This window comes from Sciurus vulgaris (assembly GCF_902686455.1).
Source record: "Sciurus vulgaris genome assembly, chromosome: 12".
NCBI lineage: Eukaryota > Metazoa > Chordata > Mammalia > Rodentia > Sciuridae > Sciurus > Sciurus vulgaris.
In genome coordinates, this window is record NC_136473.1 from 98,702,941 (window position 1) to 98,728,975 (window position 26,035).

The 26,035-nt window shown below is 38.6% G+C and overlaps 1 protein-coding gene across 7 annotated transcripts in view; it reads right to left on the reverse strand.

Annotated features, from left to right (window-relative positions):
* Positions 1 to 22,172, reverse strand: part of SMG7 (SMG7 nonsense mediated mRNA decay factor) — an 85,258-nt gene extending 63,086 nt beyond the window's left edge. For 3 of the 7 annotated variants that reach the window (XM_079108011.1, XM_079108009.1, XM_079108013.1), the window contains exon 1: positions 19,792 to 19,931. Coding sequence is in view for 2 of the 7 variants with exons in the window: in XM_079108014.1 (XP_078964140.1) it covers positions 19,792 to 19,820 (29 nt within the window). In the remaining 5 variants the exon portion in view is untranslated. Of the gene's footprint in view, positions 1 to 19,791; positions 20,535 to 20,828 lie in introns of those variants that run through there. The other 4 variants (XM_079108014.1, XM_079108010.1, XM_079108008.1 and 1 more) reach the window with 3 other exon arrangements.
* Between the last annotated feature and the right edge of the window lie 3,863 nt (positions 22,173 to 26,035).

Below are 26,035 nucleotides of genomic sequence, written 5' to 3' on the forward strand. Positions count from 1 at the left end.
TTTTTAAGGAATTCCTCCACTTTATAAAATGCAGAACTTGTTTCCTAATGTAGATTTACCCCCAGGTCCCCTTGCAGCTAGCAGACAGATGATTCAGGCTCCATCAATGAACACACCAACTCCATTTAAGGGGGAGCTAATAAGAGAAAGCAGGAACTATGGCTGATCCATCCTAGACAGCAGCAGCAACTACACTTAACTTCCAGCAGCACTGGAATGATATCAAGGATGAATGGGGTCAAGGTGGAAAGAATCAAAGTTCTGCACAGTATCTTCACATGTGTGATTTGAAAAATTGTTCCTGGTTGTATAGCTCTTGTGGGGGGCAGAATGGTCCCCAAAGATGTTCACAGCCTAATTCCCAAAACCTCTGAACATGTAAACCTGAAAAAAGAACTTTTCAGATGTGATTAAATCAAGCGTTTTGCAAAAGGGAGATTATCCTGGATTATCTGAGTGTGCCCAATATAATTACAAGGATTCTAAAAAGTAAAAAGAGGCAAGAGATTCAAAAAGATGTGATTAGGGAAATAGAAGGCAGAGTGACAGGATTACTGAATTTGAAGATGGAAGGGGGCCATAAGCCAAGGAAGGCAGGCAGCCTCAAAAGCTGGAAAGGGCAAGTAATAGGATTCTCCCCTAGAGACTCCACAAGGAACAATCGCTTGAGTTTATTTAGCCCAGTGGGGCCCATTTCAAACTTTTGACCTCCAGATCTGTGAGATAACACTTTTGTGTTAACTTGCAATGTAGGTGGGCAATTTACAGTGTTATAGGAAACTCCTACAGATGTTGAGCCTAGGCCTCCAACCCTTGGGTGCTTAAATAAATTAGAAATGTTGCTTGCTGTTCCTCACAATTAAGAATATAAACTCTCCTTATCCTTCCATCCTTCCATCTATACTATATTAGCACTTCTTAAAGAGACAATGACAGTTATTGCTTCTTTCCATTGCTTTAATCAAGGGTCCTTAGCTATACTGACGTCACAAGGAAGAATATTACTGATTAATTATTCAGACTCTACTATCCCTTGAATTTAATAAGATATGTCAATTATTATAAGAAATCCATGTAATTCAAAATGCTTGAATAAGTACAAATCATACATTAGTCAATATTTACTGAATGCCCATATGGCTCTCAGGTTGTACAAAATTAAGAGAAAGCTTTCTCCCTTCAAACGCTAAAACGGCAACAAAAAATGAACACACAAAAGTAATGACCAATGAAAGAAGACTAAGAATGAAGAGAAACACCTAGTTATTTATCTGGGGAAAAAACTGCCAAAATGATTCAAAGAAATATTTTCTGGAAGAAAAGAATATTTGAAAGGCAACATGAAGTTAACATGAAAGAAGAACTGGGCATGGTGGCACACAGCTTGAGAGGCTAAAGTTACTTGAGAGGCTAAAAGCAGAAAGATGCCAAGTTTGAGGCCAGCTTCGGCAACTTAGCAAGACTCTCTCAAAACAAAAAGGGCTAGGGGTGTAGCTCACTGGTGCAGTGCCCTGGGTTCAATCACTGGTACCATCAAAAAAACACTGTGAGGTAAAATAAAGTTGTCCTTTTTCTTGGGTTAACCACAGTCTTGCCATCTCAATTTCAATTGACAATATATTTAAGAAGAAAAACAATAAATTCAAAGATGTCAGGCCACATACAAAAATAAAGCTTTAGTAATCTGTTACGTTTAAAAAGTAACACTTGGGGCTTAAGGATGGTAGCTCAGTGGCGCAGCAATTGCCCAACATGCCGGAGGACCAGTGTCACAAAAATAAATAAGCAAATCACACTGAATTTTTTCTTTTGAAGGAACTTACTAAGATTTGAATTTCACATACACACAAAAACATATCCCTTAGTTTTAGAAGCCAGTAAATGAATATTTCTATATAATACTTCTACCTGGTCAATAAGGAGAAAAGAGAATCCCAATCTTCTCTGTAGTTACAAAAACTGAAAGTCATTCTCTACTTTTCATATTAGCCCAGGTGGGTCAGAATTATTTGCTCCCATAAATAACTTTTCTAATATTCCCAAGGATCCTGGTAAATAGACTATATCTAAGTATTAATACTAAAGGCAGAAACTGGTGAAAGAGTAGCTGGAATAGGGAAAAAGTAGTCAACAACTAGTCAGTAAGATGACCTAAAGCAGACTAAATAAATTTCAAATATTAATAAAAACAAATCTTCCCTTTCTACTCCCTTCAATGAACTTATTTATAAACTACCCCACCCATTCCTTACTGTTCACAGAAAATAACTGCATTGGAAAGATTGAGACTGATGGAGATGTTTGTTTAGATTATGTAATTATGTGTTTTACATAAATACACAATAAACATAAAACAAAAATAAAAATCCTACAATCCTAAGCAAATAAGAATTTATCGGTTGGAAATACACAATCCTCAGCAAATTAAGATTATATCAGTTGGAAATACACAATAGGCATGAAGTATGGTTAAAAGCACAGATTCTGAAACCTGATTTCCGGGTTCAAAACTTGGCTCTGTCATTTTGTGTATGATACTAACCTTAACTACTGTGAGCCCCTGCTCATCTGTAATAACAGAACAACAGTAGTAATACTTCATAGTACTCCTAATGCAATTCAAAAAATTAATAAACATGAATGTTTAGAATAATGCCTGGAAAAAAATAAGTGCTGGCCATTATTATTAATAAAAATAATAATTATTAATCTCTCTATAAAGTTATTCCTCACTGAAATTCTATGCAAGCCTCAATGTCAGAACTGAAAAAGCAAAAAGCATATCAATGTCCACCAAATTACAAGTGAATAGGTGTTAAAACAGGACCCACGACAGAGTCAAAGAGCATAATCATCAAGAAGGCTTTCAGACAACAAATAGGTCAAAATGATTCCTAAAAAAAGTATTTATAAAATCATAAAACATGCCAAAAGATTTTTAAATGCAGGATATTAACTCAGGATTCCCTTTCAAAGATTCACAAAGATACATATATGGCTATGTCAAGGTACACTATGAACATCTCCTAAAGCCAACACAAAAACAATAAATCCTCACAAAGGAAAGCAATTCTCTGTTAGCATTTAAAACAAGAGAGAATCACTCATGGTGATACACTTTTGAAAGCCACCACCACCAGTAGCTTTATACCAGCTGCCAAAATAGTGGAGAGGAAAAACTAATTATTTCAGGTATGAGTAAACAGTGGAGGTAACAAACAGCAGAAAACTCGGTGGTTATTGTGGTATAATATGAAAAATATTTGGTCTTTGTCTCTATTTCCTGTTACAGAGTACCTAAAACCCTTGGAATTTCCTGAGTGAAAGATATCTCTTCATTATTCATAATGAATCCCTTTTGATCATATCTGAGTTTTATGCTAATGAGGTGACTCAGGTTAGGGCTCCCAGTTAACTTTAGGAAGTTGGTCACCAGAAAGACCAAGTGGTTAGATTGCTAGAAATTTCAAGCCCACCCACTAAACTTTAAGAAAGGGGAGGAGAGAAAGATCAAGCACTATAACTCTAGAACAAGGATCTGATGGATTTCCAGATTACTGAATATAATGGAAGTGTTGGAAGGTTAGTGTACCCAGAGAGGGCATGGATGCCTCTGCTTCCTTTCCACTGCACATCTTGGCTCTATCCATTTCTCAATCTGGCTATTCCTCTGTATGCTTTATAATAGCCTTTATAATAAACCTGATAATGTAAGTATATTGTTTCCTGAGTTCTGTGAGCCTCCTGACAAATTACTGAATCCAAGGAATAAGGCTATGGAAATCCAATTTATGCCATGTTGGTCAGAAGTATATGTAAGTGACAACCTACTATATGTGATTAGTGTCTGAAGTGGAGACAATCTTGTGTAATGAATCCTCAACCTGTGAGATCTGAGGATAACTAGCCTCAGAATTGATCTGTATTAAGATAACCACTGGAAAATAACTTCACGTGTGTTCTATGCTGTGGTGGGTGGGATTAGAAGAATTATTATTATTTTATTAGGTTGCTATCACATTATATCATTTTCAAACTCACTTTACAATACATGGTTGAAATTTCCAGAATCTAAATTGTCCTTTTGTTTTCATCTTACCTCACATGGAAATCTAGGGATCTGAAAATGAGGAACATTTAAAAAAAAAAAAATTACGTCCACATTTGGTTCTAAAATCAAAGAAAACTCATGTTTCCATCAGGCATCAAGAAATACAACTACTTTAACAGGGTTCTTGTGTGACAGTGAAATAAATGACAGTCACTCAGTCTGGACTCTGCACCACTTCTCACCTGGATCCCCTCTTCTAAATTACTGTGTGTTCTTTCTCCCTCTGGTTCCATTGCTTCCTGCTTAAAATACTACTATGACTTGCCATTGCTTTCAGGATCCAATCCAAACTAATGAAGTTCATAATCTGTCATGTGACCACCTTTCAAATCCATGTCCTTACATTCTTCCATACATCACTGATGCTGTAGAGAAAACAGAAATGAAGAATCCATGGACTTTAAAAACAGGTGAGGCCTTTGGCAAATACAGTTTCAGTGGAGCAGTGGGGGCAGAAATCTAAGAGCATGAGGTGAGCATGCAGAGCCAGCACAAACCACCTTTTTAAGATGATAATTGAGGAAGATGAATGATAGGACATTGCTAGGAAAGATATATAGGTTAAGGGGAGCTTGTTTAAATATTTATGATGAAGTTCCAATAAAGAGAAAAAGGTGAAATATAAGAAAAACCATGAGATCTAGAGACAACAACCTTAATATGAAGCCAATTTCTTCTCATTCTGAGAAGAGGGACAAAGGTCAGACTAGTGAAGAAGGGAGCCAGGAATAAGATAAATCCCACCAAAAGGCTTTGTGCTATAAAGCCATCTGCTAAGAGTATCTCTTAAAAGTTTAAAACCACTACTGTAAAGGCAAATCAAACAGGGAAAAACAACAGATACTGAAGTGGAAGACTATACATTTAAACAGCAATTAACAGAGTTAATTGCTGTAATTTTTTTTTTTTTTTTCCTGTTGGAAAAAGAAGGACATTGTAAGAATCATTTTGTACTGAATTTTCCCAGACAAGTGAGGAGGAAGGACAATGGGACAAGGAAAGAAGAACACTGGTAAGACAGTAAAGTGAGGTCTAAAGATGAGCAGGAAGGGAGAGCAAAGACAGGAGAAGGAAGAAAATGAAAAAGTACAGACTGATTTACAGAGAAAAAGGAAGAAATCAATACACTCGAAGTCTTAACCAGAAGCAGTTAATTTAATGGAGATGAAGCTGTGGTCAAAACAGAATGGCTGAATTTAAGTTTTTAGAGGTAGAAGAATTCTGAAGAATGAAGTCTAAGGTATGATATGAGCATATGTGAAGGTTAAGTGTATTAATAAAATGGTTGAGAGAAAAGATCTCAAAATGGAGAGCTGCATTTAAAAAAAAAAAAAAATCAATCCTACAAAATGCAACTTAACTTTGGAAAACAATAAACCACGTCTCCCTCCTGAGGTTCATAACACATACTAGCATATTGCAAGTAATGAGAAATCCTGTATTAAAGAATCCAGATTAAACCAATTTTCTCAAATTTATTTTGCCTTAGAAACACTGATAAGCCTAATGACTATGAATATCCCAGAAAATTAATGTTCAACAGAATACATTCTAAGAATTGCTAGAGTACTAGATAGGTTTGCAATACAAAGAAAGCCATCCAAGAGTCTGCTTAAAAAAAAAAAAAAAAAAAAAAAAAAAGTGAGATGCATGAGACCCTCAGTACTGGTGAGGATGTTCGGAAACTGGTACTTTTAAACAGTTAGGGCCAGAATAAACAGTTTGAACTTTGTAATGCTTTATGTATTTATTTCTTTAGTTTCCTATTGCTACTGTCATAGATTACCACAATTTTGTGATATAAAAACAATACAAATTTATTATCTTACAGGTGTGAAGGTCAGAAGTTCAAACTGGCTCCTAGTGGGCTAAAATCAAGGTGTTACCATGGCTAAATTGTTTTTTGAAGGCTCTAGGACAAAATTCTGGTTTTTGCCTTTTCGCAGTTCTAGAGTCTGCCTGCATTCCTTGACTCCTGGCCCTCTTCCATCTCCAAAGTCAGAAGGATGCCAACTCTCTAGTTCTCTTTTATCTCCCTCTTCTATACTTAAAGGTTCCTTGTGATTACACTGGATCTACCAGATAATCCATAATAATTCCTTAAAATCCACTGATTAGCCATTTTAATTTCCTCTGCAACCTTAATTCTCCCTTGTCAAGTAATATGCAGTAATATTCACAGGGCCCAAAGGTTCAGTTATAGGCATACTGGGGGTAAAGAGGATATGCCCAACAAATATTTTTAAATGCCAATATACTTTCCACCTAGGCAGATGTACGAAAACGATAGACGTGTACAGGATGTTCACAATAGCATTTTTAATAATAATAAAACACTGGAGACAATGTAAATTTTTGTTGTTAGGAAATCAGTTCAAAAAAATTATAGTACTTCAATACAATAGAGCAGTATGCTAGTTTTTCAATGATACAGATAAACCATTATAAATACATTTTTAATGTCAGGTGAAAAAAGATTACAAAGCCATATGATGTAGTACAGTCCCAGTTTTCAAGGTGTACACATAAATATGCATATACAGGTATGTGGATATGTTTATATACATATTAAAAAACATAACTGGAAGGCTATACACCCCTAGATGGCAAGGTGACCATGACCATAAATGTGAATACTCAAAAGGACACTTTTTCTTTTATAATTCAAGTATGTGCAGTAGTCAAAGAGGGAACAGACTAAGACTGGTCCCAATTTGTCTCTTAAGTCTTACTTCTCTATAAAATTCCAATCCAGTAATGCAATTTACTGTGCATATTTAAGAAGAGTATTATATAAAAGCATATTGAAAAGTATAGAATACTAATAAAATGTAGACGGTACCTTTATAGAATAAAGAAGTCCACTTTACGGTAAAGACTGCTCAATTATCCTACGGCTATTTATATCACAACTGTTCAAATACCAAAACTAAACTAGTAAACCTATAAGTTAAATACCAACATATTTTTTAAATGCAGAAAATTAAATCAATGCAGAAATTAGGCCCTTCACCCATATGAAACTATGCTGTACTTTACACATACATATCTCCTGGAGTAATTCTCCTGGTAATCCCCCCATAAGATTAATGACCAGGTTTGCTGAAAGAGAACCCATCATATTTACTTCAACCAAACTGTCATTCCCAACATCCAAATTTTTTTAAGTATTCCTCAAACACACTGAATTTACTCCTTTTTTTTTTTTTGTACTGGCAATTGAACCCAGAGTCACTTTAGCATTGAGCTATATCCCCCAGTCCTTTTTGAGACGGTCTCACTGAGTTGCTAAGGCTGACCTCAAATAAGCACCCCTAGATTCAACTCCTAGTAACCCACCCCCTCTTAAGCCCCCCACAAAAAGAAATTATAAGTACCAAATAACTAAAAGACTGGATGTGTTTTAGTTTTCAAAGTATAAAGAAATCACCAAAGTAGGTAAAAGAATCTTCATAAAAATGGTGAAGTTTGAGGGAGATCAGAGATGGCAAACTAGAGTGAGGCTGCGTTCCTTATCGCTCTGTATCTTGGGTTTCCAGCAGAGGAAAATGTGTTTCTCTGTGCGGCAGTCTTTGCTGCTTACGGAACCCCTGCTGTTTACCCCATTTGTCCACCTCGATCACCAGCCATCTGCCAGCATATCTCCTACTTTTTGAGTACAGATTGCTCACTGACTGCTGCCTATCATCCACCATTTGCCCGTTTGCCTGCCTCTTGCCTGCCCATCGCCTGCCTTTCACCTACCCATTACCCACCAGCCAAGGTCCACTTGCCAATCATCCGCCGGTAGCCTGCAGACCACCAGCTGCCTGCTATTGCCTGGAAGTTCACTGTCACAGTAGCCATAGGTTTGACTACACATGGCTGCTGCCATTTTAGGACAACAGCCAGGACCTGCAGGACCTCTGGCCTGACTGACCACACCCCACATGGACTGGGTGCCCATGCCCCACGCTACAGCTCCCTATTTGCCAACACGTTTAGAAGCCAATGCAGCAATCTTAGATTATCCTGGAAGTGGAAGCTGCCATCTTTAGGTGGGGCCAATCCCATCCTGAGATGCCTGCTGGAGACTGGAAGGTTTGAATGCTATACAACTGTTGTAGTGTAAATTTTTTTTTCACTTCTTTGAAAAATTTTGTTTTTATTTTTCTTGCTCTATCTTCCTTTCATTTACCTGTTTCCTCAGTCTCTTTCTCCCTTTTCGAATGCTAACAACTAACTTCTCTTGATTCTGCTTTCACTATTCCTGTGATCTAATACTTCTATATACTCTCCTCTTGTCCCATTACATCCTACACCCCTCCCCATTCTCTTTGTCCACCATTAGAAATTGTAGACCGCATTGCAAATCTATTTGTTATATTGTAGATAATAATTGAATCCATCCTCTCTATTTATTATGACAATATTGTTAACATCTTCATAGGGGCTACCTGGTTTAGGGCTGCATATTGTCTGTAATGGATGCTGCTAATAATGATCTCCCCCTTAAAAAAAAAAGGTTTTGGAAACCTATAGGGTCACTATAAACCTACAGAGGGCAAACTACAATACCCCAGATCTGTACTGCTAGAGGGGAAGATACACAAACAACATGAAAAAACAAGGAGAAAGTATTCCAAACAAACCAAAATTCTACATTAATAGAATCCAATGACAGCATGGTAGAAGAAATATCAGAAAAAAGAATTCAGAATATACTTAAATAAAATGATTCATAAAGCAAAGGATGAAATAAGAGAGCAAATGCAGGCAATGAATGATCACTCCAATAAACAGGTGAAAGAGCAACTGCAGGAAGCAAAAGATCATTTCAACAAAGAGATTCCGCAAAAAAAAAAAAAAAAAAAAAAAAAAAAAACAGAAATCCTTGAAATGAAGGAAACAATAAACCAAATAAAAAAACTCAATGGAAAGCATCACCAACAGACTTAATCACTTGGAAGACAGAACCTCAGATGATGAAGACAAAATAGTTAATATTGAAAATAAAGTTGACTAACCGAGAAGATGGTAAAAAAATCATGAATGGAACCTCCAAGAACTATGGGATATCATGAAAAGACCAAATTTAAGAATTATCGGGATTGAGGAAGGCACAGAGATACAAACCAAAGGAATGAACAACCTACTCAATGAAATAATATCAGAAAATTTCCCAAACCTGAAGAATGAAATGGAAAATCAACTTATAAAAGCTTATAAAAACACCAAATGCACAAAATTACAATAGATCCACACCAAGGCACATTATAATGAAAATGCCTAACATCCAAAATAAAAACAGAATTTTAAAAGCTGCAAGAGAAAAGCATCAGATTATATATAGGGGGAAACCAATATGGATATCAGCATATTTCTCAGCCCAGACCCTTAAAAGCTAGAAGGGCCTGGAACAATGTATTTCAAGCTCTGAAAAAACATAGTTGTCAACCTAGAATCTTATACCCAGCAAAACTAACCTTCAGATTTGACGATGAAATAAAATCCTTCTGTGATAAACAAAAGTTAAAAGAATTTACAAATAGAAAGCCTGCACTATAGAACATTCTCAGCAAAATATTCCATGAGGAGGAAATGAAAAACAACAATGTAGGTCAGCAAAGGGAGGAACAACCCTAAAGGAAAAGCCAATAGGAGGAGAAACCAAGTAAAGTTTCAAAAAAAAAAAAAAAAAGCCAAAATGACTGAGAATACAAATCACATCTCAATAATTCTGAATGTTAATGGCCTAAACTCATCAATCAAAATTGTTCTACATTTTGAAAGGGTTATGATTTTGTCAATTTACATGTTAGGAAGGATAGCTCTTTGTGATATGAGCTGTAAATATCTCCCTTAGTTGTCTTTTTTTAAAAGTTTGTTTATGATGCGTTTTTCCGTAAAAAATTGATTTTTAGGTAGCAAAAAGTACCAGTGAAATAATTTGTGACTTGGGGATTTTATGTCATGAAAAGTTAGATAGTTCTTGCTAACTCTAAATTTGTAAAGAAAAAAAATTCAAGTTTTCTTCTTATTTAATGACTGTATTATTTAAAAATATCTTTGGTACATATGGAATTTATCATGATATATGAGGTAAGGCAGAGATATTACTTATTTACCCCTATAACATTTCTTGACTACTACTTTCCAGTGATTTGAGAAGATATTCTCTTTACATATTCAATTTCTATATCTGAGTGTACTTACTTCTGGGCATTCTGTTTTGCTAATAGAACAGTATGATACTCTTAAATTATTTAGGCTTTTAAAAATGCCTTAATGAGTTTTAGTGCTGGTCCCACTTTTATGTTTATTTTTTTCCAACTAAATTTAGCATCATGTGATATAGCTTAAAATGTTAAGTTTTCATTGAGATTTTGTTAAATTTACAAATTAATTGACACAATATGGTCCTTCTATTTGTAGAAAGGCTATTTTTTTGCTTTCCGTGGTATTTGAATTTTTATTTTTAATAGGTAGGTCTCACATTTTTATTGACATATTAATATATTTTTGTTACTGTTATATATGAAATATTTCTTCCATTAAATCTTCCAAAAGATTGTTTGAATATATATTTAAAAAAATGGTGGGCTGGGGATATAGCTCAGTTGGTTGAGTACTTGCCTTGTAAGCACAAGGCCCTGGGTTCAATCCCCAGTACTGCAAAAAAAAAAAAAAAAAAAAAAAAAAAAAAATGGTGAAGTTTGTTAAGATAAGATAATGGAAGATGACACTTCCTACAAGGGAAAAAGCATAGGAAGAGAGATTTAAGCAGGAATACACATCATGTCTAGAAGACAATGAGAAATTACTCAGACTATGGCAGGTGGTTCCTATCAAAGAGTAAAAAGGTACCATATGGCAGAAGTAGATAAGGGTCAATTTAGGATGGCCAACAAGCCAGATTTAGGAATTTAAAGACGGTAAAGTCACATACAAATAATTTTCCAGGAATATTAACATAGAAGCAATGTGAAAGATTAATTTGCAGTGGAAAAGGTGATGGGAAGTCCAAAGGAGAACAGAATTTACTAAACACACATAAACCAGTTACTTTAACAATGACAGAAATCTCAAGAGATCAGTATTCCATTTCACAAAGAAATCAAGATTCACAGATGATAAGCTGTTGGTCTAAAAACAGAGTAAAGGGCAACATTTAAAGCCCAATGTCAATGTTTTCTTCTTGCCACTTGCAAAAAGAACTGCATGCAAGGTATCAGTTGGGAGAATACTTCAATAGTATGGATATAAAATTGGCAACAAGGAAAAAGGAGAAACAAGAAGGCCACATTTCCAAAACTCTGTAAATGGAGATATGTGAAGAAACGGGGAAAACTCAAAGATGACTGTAAGGATTTAAACCTGGACTGGGGGCAGAAAAGAGTAGTACTGGCAGTACCAGATTCTTGAAAAATGAGAAAACATAAGGCAGAGGATGGGAGAAGAGGAAAGATAAAGAGTTTACTTTAATGAGCAATGAGTTTGACATGACATTAAGACTTCTAAAATGAGGAATGCCCAGAAGGCAGAGGTGCAAAATAATCAGACTGGTCAGTGCCAGAGGCTAAATTTCAGGTGTTATTCATAGCTAAAACTTACATAGTATTTACTATGTGCCAGAACCATCCTAGGCATTTTACATACTAATTTGCTTGATCTTTGTAATTATCAGCATTCCCAATTTACAGATGGGGAAACTGAGGCACAGAAAGTCCAAGGAGTTTGCCCAAGGTAACTCAGCTAGTATGTGACAGAGCTATGATTTAGATCCAGGCAGTTCCACTCCAGAGACTATGTTCTTAAAGTACTTTAATCAACTGCACTTCATGCATTAGTTTATGTTTATGTCTACGTCATTAAACGTTTATAACTGAATGGCGGGATTTGTCTTCCCAGGACCTAGCACAATGATTTATACCCATAGATACTTGATAGATGTTGCAATGATTGGAATGACAGCAAAAATCCTGAGTGGATGTGATTTCAGAAAAAGTAATACTAGGAGAAGAACAAGAATGAGGCATGCCTTTCTTTTTGCCACTGGTGGAGTGAGGTAGGCCAGGAAAAGTAAATGGGCCAAATAATCAGGATCTGTTAGTGAAATCAACTGAGTTCAAGAACTTCCTATAGGACCACTACATATGAATAATAGCTAGTATGAACTATATGCTAACTGGTTCTTCTTAAGAGTTAGCAAAACTACTTGAGGACATATTCTTTTTATCCCCAGGGATCTGGAACATAGCTGGCGCAAAGTGAATCTTTACTGGTGGGATGGATAGGTAAATTGATATAAGACAGGGACCCAGAGTCACAGACAGGAAAGCAAAAATGTGAGTATGAAAGCGAAAGGAAAATAATCAGTGGATTAATTTGGCAGGTCTTTGGCACCTCTGAAAAAGTCAACTCCAATGAAGTAGTGAAGAAAAACAGCCGGATGATAATAAAAGGAAAAAGGAAAAATTAAAAAACAAAACAAAACAAAACACTATAAGGCAAACTTGAATTGCTTAGCCATAAAGCAAAGACAAGGAATAATCGGGAAATCAGACCAGGAAAGGACTTTCAAGGGAAAACTGAGCTTGGTTCACAGAAGACTAGTAAAGGGAACAATAATTTAAAAGATTAAAAGAAGAGAGCAACAAAACTGAAATAAGTTCTAGAGGATTAGTGTACATTCAAAAGCATAGGTAAAGGAAAGGACTTTGCAGGAACCTACCTGTCCAAATTGCTTTTCCTTTTTCTGAGGCCTTTACCTAATCTTCAGAACTACCACTTCTACATTTCTACTTCTCTGTCCATACCTATCTCATCTAAGAAAAATCTAGAAAGGCCTAGTCAAAATACCAATGTCACATATTAAATGAGGGTAAATAAAATTTTTACAAAATTAATTTGGAATAAAGATGTTCTTACTGCCTGAAATGTCAATTTGTCCCAATATCTACTTTAAAATTTCCATCTTTCAATACTTAGATCAAATCTCGCCTCCTCTAAGATGCTCTCCTCACCCTACCTCCACCTCTGTTGGAATAAACATTTTCCCCAAACTCACACTGTACCTTTGTTTCTCCCTCACAGCTCTTAACGGTGTATCAGCAGTTGCGGTTACTTAAATATCTTTTTCTAGTATCTTTGAATTGGCCACAGGCAAAACCCTTGTATTGTGTTCTATACATTAGTATTCAATAATCACCAGCAAAATAAAACTAAGATTAAAAGAAAAACAAAAACAGAATATGTACAAGCTTTTTGGATAAAGTATGAACATGGTAACTAGCCCACTACTAAATAAGAGAAAAATGATCAGTAAAATATAAGAAATAATCCATGGCTTAAAGAAAGAAAACAGACCCATACATGTTGGGTTCTGAAATGTCCTCCAAAGGCCCACAAGTTAAAGGCCTGGCTTGGTCCCTAGAGTGGCACAATTGCAAGGTTGTGGAATCTTTAAGAGAGGGGAGTGGGGAAAGTTCATGGGAGGTTTTAGGTCATTCGGGGTGTGCCCTCAGAGACTGGGACACAAGTGTCTTGCTCTCTCTGCTTCTGGGCTGCCATGAGGTAAACAGCTTGTTCCCCAACACATTCTCTGCCATGATGTACTCGCCTCACCACAGCCCAAGAGCAACAGGGCCAAATGTGTGCACTGAAATCTCCCAAACTGAGTAAACACAAACCTTTTCTTTTTGTAAGCTGATTATGTCAGGTATTTGTTATAGTGATGGAAAGCTGACAAACACTACGCATACATGATACATCTTTCCTATATATATTTTCTAAATCAGTGGTTCTCAGTTGAGGGTGAACATCTGGCACACCTGGGAAAACATCTGGCAATGTGTGGAAATATTTTGGTTGTCACAAATGGGGAAGAATGATATTGGCAATCCTAAGGTTTAAATGCCAAGGAGGCTGCTAACAATCTACAATGCACAGGACACAGTGAAGAATTATCTAGCACAAAATGTCACTAAGTACCAAGGTTCAGAAACCCTGTTCTCAATGAAGCCAAACAAGAAAAAGATCCAAAGCTACTACTTAGTCTACCTTGAGATTCCTAAAGTTTTCTTGAACAATTAGTAGTCATTTCTCACTGACTAAAAATTGGGTCCAAGGGAGAGTAAAAACAACTTTCCTATGCAGCTTCAATTACATGTTAATAAGAAAGGAGTTGGTTACAAGTTCTCACTTACCGTGTAACTTATTTGCCAAGATTCCATCCCTATATTTTCCTGTAACTGCTGATTAGCCCTCCTTAGTTACAATCTCCCAGACCACTGAAAAGTCAAGGCACAATATAGTAACTAAGTATAAATATAGCTTGACTGCAAAACTTACATGGCAATTCAAGATGACCAACTGCCAACATACCTACAGACAGATGAACAATCCACTATCTGTAAGACAATTGCTTAATAATTTATTCTCTTAACAAGACAACCAATTAAACTAACCCATCTAAACTTTCAGGCACCCATGCATGCACTTAATAACAAAAATCTGAAAAATTAGCCAGGGTTAGAGATGTCCTTGAAGACTGCCAACAATTTTACTACAGTATAAAACAAACTATCCCTTTTAAAATCTGAACCTCTCTCCACCCTAAAACTGCCTCCTGAGAAACTTGCTATACTGGTGGGTCCAGATCTTACTATAACATACCCATTAAAAACAACAAAAAGCTCACCATTTGCTTCCTCTATCACAAAGGCAGACAACAGCAGCTGTTAGTACAAAAATGAAACATAGGCTAAGGCAGAAAGCATATATTTTGAATCCAACTAGCACTACAAGGGAAATAGAAATTAACTGCCAAAATAATTTAACTAGTCAAGCTCCAAAACAGGTAATGCAATATTATCATCAGTATAACAAAGACATAATTCTCAAGATGCTGTCGTTTATTTTTAAACAATTTTACAGTACTTGGTAAATCATGTTTTACTGATTTTCTGGAACCAAAGCTACTTTATATCCTATAAAGGATATGCATGATGGGAAGAGGTGGGTAGAGCACATGGATTAAAATCAGCATGTGCTACAGGATTTTTTTTTTGAAGCCTCAGGAGACAAGTAAATAACCTGAAGCCCATCCTATTTAGTTACATATTCCTCCCAATCCTCCCACTTTCCTACCTATTCCTCTCCGCAGGCTAGGATAAGGCAATGCCTACTAAATTATCCAGCTTCATCCCAAGATTTACAATGACACATTTATCTTACAAAACATTGGATATTTTCACTACTATTAAATGAAAACCATTTTTCTGCAATGTCAGGAAACAATTCTGAGGCTGTTACATTATTCCTACCTCTGATAACAAAGTTTCTCAAAGAAGTGTGCCACCACCATGACCCCTATTCTCTACAGACATATCATAGAAAAAAATCCTAATAAATGGACAATTTGTGGACCTTTCTTGTAAGGAGTCTAACACCAGGAAGTAACTAACGGGATTTCGATGAAACAGTCATAGCATAGGAAGAAATTAAAGACAAAAATAGTGAAGAAGGAAAAGATGAAAGTTGGAGAGAGTACAGAGTATGGACAGTATGTCCCATAACAGCAACAGATGTCATTTGGTGGCACCAGTGCCACCTTTTTTATAATAGAATTTGACCTGTTTGGCTGGTATTCCCTATGGATAAGATTATTCTACTTTCTCATCTTCCAAAACAACTCTGATGATGTCTTCTCTGTCTGGTACTTTAATACTTCTCCTACCCTACTTTCTGACCCTGTTGTTAATTCATATTTCTATTCTTCCAAAACATCCATTCTTTTGAGATATATTATACTTCTCATCTACTATCTCATCTCTAGCCTATTCTCACTCTCTTCCTCCCCTACCAAATCAACTATATTCAACTCATCCTTTCCCTTTTACTGCACAGAAGTGTCAAAGTTTTTCAAAATCTTTCATTTTATCATAAATCGAAATTTTACAATCCAATTTTTCTTCAATTTTAGTGGTAAATTCCCAATGCTATTCAGCCCAGAACCCCCATATTTAAGTTCAAGCCTCATTTTTATAAAATTAAAGGAAGTATTTTCAATTGGATGGGAGTTGTGTCAATTTACTATTACAAAAAAATGACATCCCCCTTCTAATAACAAAAACAACCTAGCTTTTTTTGTTCAATACATCCCCTCTTTCCCACTTATCTCTGTTCTAGTTCTCCAACTTGAAACTAATTTAGTCCTCTTTATGTTGAATTCCCCCTTGCTTGTTCATACTGAGGTTTCTTCATATCCTCATTTCTTACTCTTTTGAAACTGCCATATTGCTCCCTGGTTTCATACCACAACACCATTTCAATGCTAGACACCCTGGCTCATTTTTTCTGAGAAATTAAAATTCAGCTAAGAGAAAACTAATTTTCATCTACATGAGGAAAGATCTGTAGCTATGCAGTTTAAAAACTGCTCAGTCATGATGTTCTACCACCAACAAAGGTAGACAAGAAACTCTTTCTAGTGTCAAGGTCACAAAAAACTGCTATACCCCCAACGACACTCATTCAGCAATATCCAGTAGTCTTCCTGAATTTCTATAAAATCAGTTCTACTTTCAAAGAAAGTGAACACAATGCTTCCTTGAAGACATTCCCCACTTTCTCCACAGCAGCTTTTAAGTGGAATGAATGATTATCTAAAGGAGAAAAAGGGAAATTGAGTCTAATGGGAGTCTTTCTTGATTATCATTCCTGCCCACCCCCCAAGACACACATACCTCTCAGTCCCCCGCTCCTATGAACCCTAATAGTTGATTTATTTACCTGGAGAAGACCAACAATATCATCGGGACAGAATTAGCTCTGGGGAATCTTAAAGTGACACCAGGTCCTATGAATCCCTCTTTTTGCTTATTTGATTTTGGGCTGGAAATATGGAGCTTATTTAAACATTATGTTCATTCTTTTTCTTTTCTCCATTTTTCAAAGAACTAAATTCATCACAAGCTGTCTATCATGGATTCCACAACCTAAAGATAAGTTCTTCTGACAGTGCTGACATAAAATAGAAGATACATTAGCACAGAAGCCTCTCAAAGCCCACCACTCTTCCCATTCTAAGTACAACCCACTTCCTTACACCTTTATAATCTTACTTCCAAGACCTTATTTCTGAACCTAAGAGCTCACTATTCTAGTACACAGAGTAATTTCCGCAATATATAGATATGAACATGTGGATTCCCTTTCTTACAATAATCTCAGGTTCCCTGTCTACCTATTTTAACTATAAACTACAGATCATAATATTTGAGATCCTCTTAAATATGGTCACCTTATTAGATTTTCACTGAACACATTGTATATATGAAACAGCCATTCTAATTTTACTTTATTTTTCTTCCTTGCACTTGTAACTACCTGATATATTTTGTTCTGTTCATGTTTACTGTCTTTCTACTAGAATAAACCCTTCCATGTTTACCCTTGTGTTCACCAGTGTATCCTCTGCACCTAGAACATAGGAAGCTCTCAATACATATTTTGGAAAGAATGACACACATGCAGCACAGTATAGCTGATTTAAAATTAGAAGACCTACATGTGAATTATAGTTTCAACATACAAGTTATACAATCCTGAACCATTTTAACTTCTTTGGCTTCACTTTCCTATCTGAAAAAGGAAGGGGTCAGACTTGATAAAACTCTATCTAAGCTTTTCCAGCTGTAACACCCTACATTCTAGTCTAACTGAACAACTCTCCCTCTCTCCCTATTTAAGTATCTTTGCTCAGTTTCATTGCATTTAGAAACTCCTCTTCTTAATCCACACCTGTCAGAATACTGTTCATCCTTGAAGTTCATTATAAGTGCCATTTGCTTCTTAAAGCCTAATAAACTGTAAGCCTGTTAAAGGAGGGTGGAGTTCTAATTTTCTATTCTTAGCAGCTGGTACACTGCCTCTCATACAGGTGATCAACTAAACAACTGATGAATCATGAGTATACGAATGAGTGAATGAATACAGAAAGCCTTTCCAGATTCCTCCAACAGCTCAAGTAATCTCCTGCCTTTGGACTCATAACATTTGGTATCTTCCAGGGTACTTTCATATTACACTCTGTGCTGTTAATTTACTTGCCTAATTCACACTAAAATGCAAATTCCTTAAGATTAAGGACTGTCATGAAGTTTTCCATAACCCTCTACAGCACCTACCACTGCTCTTTGCCACACCTGTGCTTTTTAAGTTTATAAGATGTATTAAACAACATAGGAATAATACAGAAAAGGCCTCAATATTCAGATATCATTCCAAGTGTCCTTTGGTCATTGAGTGTATATGCTGTTTTAAACATAGGCAGTCAAGCATAGTTCAAAGATCTCATCATTCTCTCCTCTCCATTCTGTGCTTAATAGTACTAATTTCAAAGTAGAAGAGCCACCCTGTGTATCACCTAACTACCACCTTTTCTTACAATATATACAGGGATCCACAATCAATAATTTCAATTCACTACACAGCCAAAGTGACTTTTCTACTAATTTCAAACTTCCGCCCTATCCAATTCCCTCCTCTGCAAGGTATGAAACCACTTTTTTAAAAACATGACTTCTCATAAGGCCTGCCTTTCTTAGTTCTGCTCCTGAAAGACAAAAAGGGCCAGTTTTAAAGTCTTCCCCTTTTTTAAGCAATTACAAAGCAACACTCAAATTAATTTCAGGCTTTAGCAACCTTATTTTTATCTGCCATCAAGATTTTTGATCCTCTTTAGTTCTACCTTCAAGTTCTTATTCAGGTTTCATGGTGCCTTACTCTGTACAATAGCTGATGTCTTTCTATTCAATATGCTATCAGGTGCTAAATTCCATTGTATATCTTCTCCTTCCTGAAATGTGCATCAATCGCCACCATCCGCCCACCCCAGACACACATCTCACATACACACACTGTATCCATGCGTCACTCTACCGCGGACATACAAGTTCTTTACACCACACTTAATGCACACGACTCTCAGAATGGTATCTTCCAACTACACTGATTCTAACCCAGTTTCTTCTAGGGAACACAACCTTGTTCACAGAGTGCCTCCCTCTTTCCTCACTTCCCCATTCATTCTCCCTCTTCATATTCCCCCCACCTGGTCAACTAACTACAGATGACATTAATTCTCAGTACTCCCGGCCAGCGAATGAAGGACGAGCTCCAGTTTCCTGCCGCTTACCCCGCTCCGGTCTGCCCTCCCCCCAGCACCCCAGGTGTGCCGACTTCCACCCGGTCCTCTCCGCATGCATCCCTCCAGCCAATCCCACACGGCACCACGCTCCCCCTGCCACCGGGATCAGACTCCTCCACACCCACCTCCACTCAGGGTCGCAGATGCCTTCCCAGGCGCCTCTCCCCACCACTCGCCGGCGAGCCCGAGACCCCGGGCGCGCGCGAACACACATTCTCACGCTTCCCCAACCTCCCTCCTCGCACCGGGACCGGCCGGCTTCGCTGGAGCTCAGCCCAGCCGGCAGGAGCTAGGCACCCGTGCAGGCATGTGTGTGCCCGCTCCGCCCCCTCCCGCAGATCCCCTCGGAGCCCCCGCCTCCCAGCCGGGGAAGAAGAGGACGCAGCAACTCCCCCACCACCCCGGACATACCACCTCTGTGTCTGTTACCTCTTGCCCTAACCTTGTGCCCGCTCCCACCACGTCCTGGGCCGGCCTGGGCACTCACCGGAGATACTGCGCGCTCTGCAGGCTCATCCTCCGCCGCCGCGTCTTCCCGCGAAGCCTCCGTGGGTCTCTCAGGCTCCTCGGAGCGGCCCCGCGGCACCGCGGGTGCTGGCGGCCGCCGCCATCTTCCTCTCCTCCGGCTCCTCCTCACTCGGCAGGGGGGGGGGGTGAGTGAGGCGAGGGGGAGGGAGCGGGGAAAGCTGCTCTAGCTGCTGCTCTTGGCCCGTGGGGCGCAGGGACACTCCGACCCGGGAGGGGGAAAGGGGAGGGAGAAGGAAGGGGGCGGGGGAGAGAGGAGGGAGAAACAGAGGAAGGAAGTGGGGCCCCTCTCGCGAGATTTCAACAGCGCCGGTCCCTCAGGGTGACTTCCGCCTCTCTGTACCTCTCCCTCTTGGGATTAACTAGGCGTATGGTGCCTCTGCGGCTGCTGCGGGACCTGCTGATGGCGCTTGGCGGCTTCCTGCGGATCCACCCCTCTTCTCCCGCGCGAGGAGGCAACCCCAGCCTCACCAGGAACATCGAGCCGAAATCGACCGGGAGTTACACTCTAAGTCTTCCCCCGTCTTTCCACTCCACCCGATTTCTCTCTTCCTTTTTCCACTCCTCCACTCTTCCCCGCCGGAAACGCCGCTCCTTCCTCCTACAGTTCCGCCCGCCAATCCCTCGATTCTTGTCTTCCCTCGCGCGCGAGTGACGCGAAGACCTCCTTCTTCTCTGCTGCCCCTCCCCATGCATACTGGGAGACTTTTGGAGGAGGTAGGGTGGAAGAGAAAGGAAACCAATCGGATTGGATAAGCAGCTGCCATGGCAACTGGAGGCTGTGGTTGTATCGTCATAGTAACCGGTGTGTGCGGACAGGGTGACCCTCCCCTTGGCGAAAGGATTCCCGGGAAACCGCCCAGGATTCCCTCTTGACTTCCCTCCCCTCTCAAGGCCACCCCGGGTGGGATTCGAGGTAGTTTTCCCGGGTAGTGAAGTCAATTTCTTCCTCCCTTCCCTCTTCCCTTAGCAATTGTGGGGAGACCCCGAGGCATTCACCGTGGGCATTTCCACCCGGTAGCGGGCGGGAACCACCTCCATAGTTTCCTCTCTGAGCGGAGCTTGGAGAGGGCTGGGCCTGCGAAGAAGATGCAGGGCCTGGAGACTGTCGAGTGTCGGGCTGGAGCGGGGAGGGCGAAGGCGAGGCGGCGGCGCCGGGCTGCGCGGAGGGCGAGGGGTTTCCCCACAACTGCCTCGGGCTCAGGGAGGCGGGATCCCGCAGGACGGGGTCCCTGAGGGAGGAGAGCGGCACACGACGATCCCGATCCCTCTCCCGCAGACAGCACACCCGACTTTTCCTGCCAGCCGATCCCTTCCCGAAATCCCCTCCGGTCCACCCCACAGGACACCGTCGTCGACTGAGCGTCCTGGAGCCTGCGGGACAAGACCCGCAGTGAGGGTGGAAACATCCTAGAAAGCCAACAAGTCGTTTTCGAGCATTTAGAATCCAGGATGGTCGGAGAGGCTTAGTACTGCCCTCCCTTTCAGAGGGGTCCCCAGTGGGGATCCCTCTTGACTATTACAGGCCTATTTTCAAGTACTCTCCTCTGCAATCTTTCTCCTCTCCCAGGAGTGGCAGTATTTTAGAACTTGACACCTTGTAATTTGGGGGTAAGAGAGAAAATATTGACTAAACTCGCATAAATACTTTGGCATGAAGGTCCAATGAAATTCGTCTAGAAAGAATTTTCCAATCTTATGAACAAATATTTTTGAGTGTTATGTGCATTGTGTGTCAGATATGGGGCTAAAACACAGACATAAAGAATAAAATGGAGTATGGTAATCGCTGGAGCAGTGTCATTCTGACAGCTTGAATAAATTGACATTTCTAAATTTTATTTTCAGTTCCTCTGTGGAGTCATGTAAGCAGGTATCCCAGAATACTTTAGAGTATGTAATGATATCCAACCTTCAAGAACGTTCCCCTCAATGGATAGTTAAAACCAGGATTTGAATGGGCTGTTTTGCTTTGGTTTGATTTGAGTATCTGATTCCTGCCATCTTTCCAAGCTAGCTAAAGAGGCACTTTGAAATCCTTCCCTGAGACCGCACCCACTCAAAGACCAGATCAATGTTTATTTGGAACCTCGTGTTTGAGTTTGGGGGAAAGGAAAGTACAGCCTACTTTGAAATAAATCCCAAGGACAGATTGTCTTTAACGAAATAGGAAAGGAAAGTACTGCCTACTTTGAAATAAATCCCAAGGACAGATTGTCATTAACGAAATAGAAAGTGACCTGTGCCCTTCGTGCTGCAAACAAGCGCCTAGTATGATGCGCGATGACGCGCGGTGATTGCGGCAGTACGTTGCCCCCATCATCCTGCCGGGCACTAAGGCGCCGCCCACTTGTGGGAAAGAGAGCCACCTAGTGAGAGATTGTTTTCATCTCCAGTGTAGCATCTTGCTTTTCCTTCAATCGTGGGAGCCCAAGGTTGAAGGTTGCTACTACATACTTTCCCTAAATACATGGGTTAGATTCCTGCAGAATGAAGTTTGTGTAAAATAATCACTCCCTTGCTATCACCTCATGTCTGGGACACAACTCCAATAAACAGTTACTGGACAGATCTGGTATACTTCTGATAGAAAATTTGTAAAAGTATTATTAATATTATTAAATATTTTGGAAACAATGGGATCAGAAAGATGAGACCTTTTGTAATAGCTTTCTGGTTGATATTCAGTAAACATTTACTGAGTACTGCTTATGTTTCAGGGACTGTCCAGGTTACTATGAATACCATGATGAAGGAAACATTCCCAGACCTAGAAGAATTCATCTTCTGGTAGAGACATTTTAGTAGAGAAATGATTAGGAGGCAAAATGATAGGTACAGGGATTGAGGTAAGAACAAAATAGGAACAATGATGAGGTCAGAAATAATAAACTAAGACTTTTACAAAGTTTATTAATGCTTTACACTATCCCTACACATTAGCTAGAACACTAGTAACATTTACATTTTACAAATTATAAAACTTTGATGCTACTCTTAAACATAATTTTTAAAAATATGATTCAGAAAAAATATTACCTGAAATTTACATATTGCTAATGCATATTTTCCTATCTCATCTCCTTGTACTGTCCCATTCAACAGACTTGATCATCATCCTCAGCAAAGCAAAAATCAAATTCATAGAATGCAAACATTTTTCTGAAATAGGTTTTTTTTTTTTACCTTTCCCCCCTGCATATGTAAATTGAGTCTAAACCAAAAGAAATTTAAGAAACTGCCTTATTCCCATTAATCCTACCAGATTTAAAATTTTTTGGTTTATCTTTCTGACTTAAGTGATTTCATAGAAAGTTCATAAGTAACAGACCCGAGTGTGTCCCAGCTGTGTTATCTCAGCATCTAAAGTTCAGTTTGCTGAGGACATTACCTCTGTTACTGGCTTCCTGTGGAGTTTAATGATGATAATATCTTGCCTGTTCCCAGCCACTCATTAGGTTGAAGCAGGAGGATTGCAAGCTCAAGGCCAGTCTCAACAACTTAGTGAGACCCTGTCTCAAAATTTAAAAAAATAAATAAAGGGTTAGGAATGTGGCTGAATTGTTAAGTGCCCCTGGGTTCAGTCCCCACTGTGTGTGTGTGTGTATACACTCGATTTATAACATGTGACACTGGCACATAATAAACACTTTTTCTCTGCCCTTTTGCTCTTTAATATCAAGCTAAAATGAATAATTTGGAACTATTGCAGCATAAAATTTTAATTGTCTACATAAAATTATTTTTAAAAATTATTTTTAAATAATACTCTAGTCTTTGTCCATAACACTCAAAGATCTGAGCACACATCCAAAGCTATCACTTGGTGGAGAAGATCAATTTCTTTATCCATGATTTTGATTACAGAAAAGAACATTTTATCAGGACATTATGAATCAGATTCTAAAGGTTTGAAACTTTTCAAAAATCTTTATCACTGCCAAACAACCCAATATAACTGTATTTCTACTCAAGTAAATATAGTGACCACTTTTCAACCAAATACTGAGAACTTGCTGAGAAGTTACTCTTAACATTCTCACCAAATATACCCAGAGCTTCATTAACCTGAAAATTAATGTATAGCAGGCCTCCTCCTTTTTTATAATAATAGATCCCACCGGTTCCTTGAAACCTTAATAAGTACTCATTTATTTTAATATTTAGCCTACATATTCTGGATGTTTCCAAGTCATGTGCAAAATTAGGCACTTAATAGATGTGTTTCTGTTTTGATGAGAGTGATTCATCAATTGCATACTCAAGCATACAAATGTATGTGAAGCTGAGTGGTGTTCTTTTTGTTTAATTTTAATTTTTTTATTTTGATTCATTGTACACAAATGGGGTACAACTTTTGATTCTCTGTACACAAAGTAGAGTCACACCATTTGTGTAATCATACATGTACATAGGGTAATGATGTTTGTCTCATTCTATTATCTTTCTGAGTGGTGTTCTTTAGTACCACACCTGAGACTATGGAGCTAAGTAATTCAATCAAGTGAATGATTCATTCTCTTCAAATAGTGAGTCAGATGCAAATTCCCATTTAAACTGAGGTCCTCAGTTGCCCAAGGTTTCTCAGGTCAAAGGTCAACAGCATCTTCATAGTATGCCAAGTATGTATTCATTCATTCATTCATTCATTCATTCCTAAGAGGGAGTTGTTTAGCCTGAAAAATAGTCAGAAAGCATTGTAGTTCTAGATCTGAGGAAAATGGCTTCTGGTTTGGGAGGCAATAGTTGCCAGTTAATTGGTAGTCAAGAGTGCTCTTTATCTGTCTCCTCCATTTTCCTAGTGTTTACTAAGGGAAACTTAATTAATTTTCAAGAATTTTCCAAACACTCGATAAGCAGAGATTACCATACCTGAACACCTGATAATTTAATGGACACCAAATCAAAAGACAAGAAGAGACGGTGATAGGGAAAATAGAAGAGTATTTAAATATAAAACAAATACTGTAGCCTCTCATCCTTTATTGTCAGAGAACCTTTGTGTCGGCGCAGCACTTTACTGGTCAAGCACAATACTAATCAAAGCCATCCTGTGGTCCCAAATCTAAAGTCAATATATTTCATGTCAAAGTCTGCTGAATTTTTGTTATCCAGGGCTGCCAATTAAAAAAAAAAAAAAAAAAAAACTCAACTAAAAGAACATGATTTTTAATGTTTTCTAGTCTTTCCTGATTTCTACTTTGTTGGTGCTCTTTTTTTTTGATTCATTGTACACAAATGGGGTACAACTTTTCATTTCTCTGGTTGTACACGAAATAGAGTCACACCATTTGTGTAATCATATATGTACATAGGGTGATGATGTTTGTCTCATTCCATTATCTTTCCTCCCCCCAACACCGCCCCCCTCATTTCCCTCTACACAATCCATCCTTCCTCCATACTTCCCTTGCCCACTCCCTGCTCCCTTCTAGGTACTGTTTTTGAGCACAAAGAATGTGTTACTGATGTTGTCATGAATCTGTTCTTCAGAATCACAGGAAACCATATGTATATGCATGTGCAGGGACACACATCTTCCTTTCACTGCAATTGTTACTTGCAATTCAACTTAATATGTGATGAAGATGAAAAACAAACTTAGGTACTGAGTCTGAACTTGAATGGGGTTCTCCTGCCTCAGCCTCCAGAATTGCTGGGATTACAGGTGGTGCCATTGTCTGTGAGCTGAAAAAACAAAGAAACTTGTAACATGTTCATTGCGCTGAAGCATACTAGGGATATGTACCCAAGCACAATTTCACTTTGCTTTACTACCCCAGTCTTTTCTCAGGAAACTTCTGTATATCAGAAATCGAGATTGTCTGTCCCATATTTATAAAAATGCTTAATATCATTGGATTAAGTAATAAAAAGACATTCCACAACAAATTAAATGATAAATTAATGTATTCTTATATTTCACATTTTAGCCATATTAAGTTTTTTAAAAAGTTTTCTGCCGCCCCAGTCCTCAGATAACGCTTCTACTGGCTTTCCATTACCCTTAGGATAAAGTTCCCAATCCTTTGGGTGAACTGAGCATTCTGGTCCCTGCCTGACTCTTCTCCAACCCCCACCTACCCACCCATGCACCACCCTTACCGGTGCACTCCACCTATCGTGATCTCTTAGATCTTTGAATAGGCAGTGTTCTTTTCTTCTTAGAGACTTTGGACAAATTGTTCCCTCTATACAGGTAACTT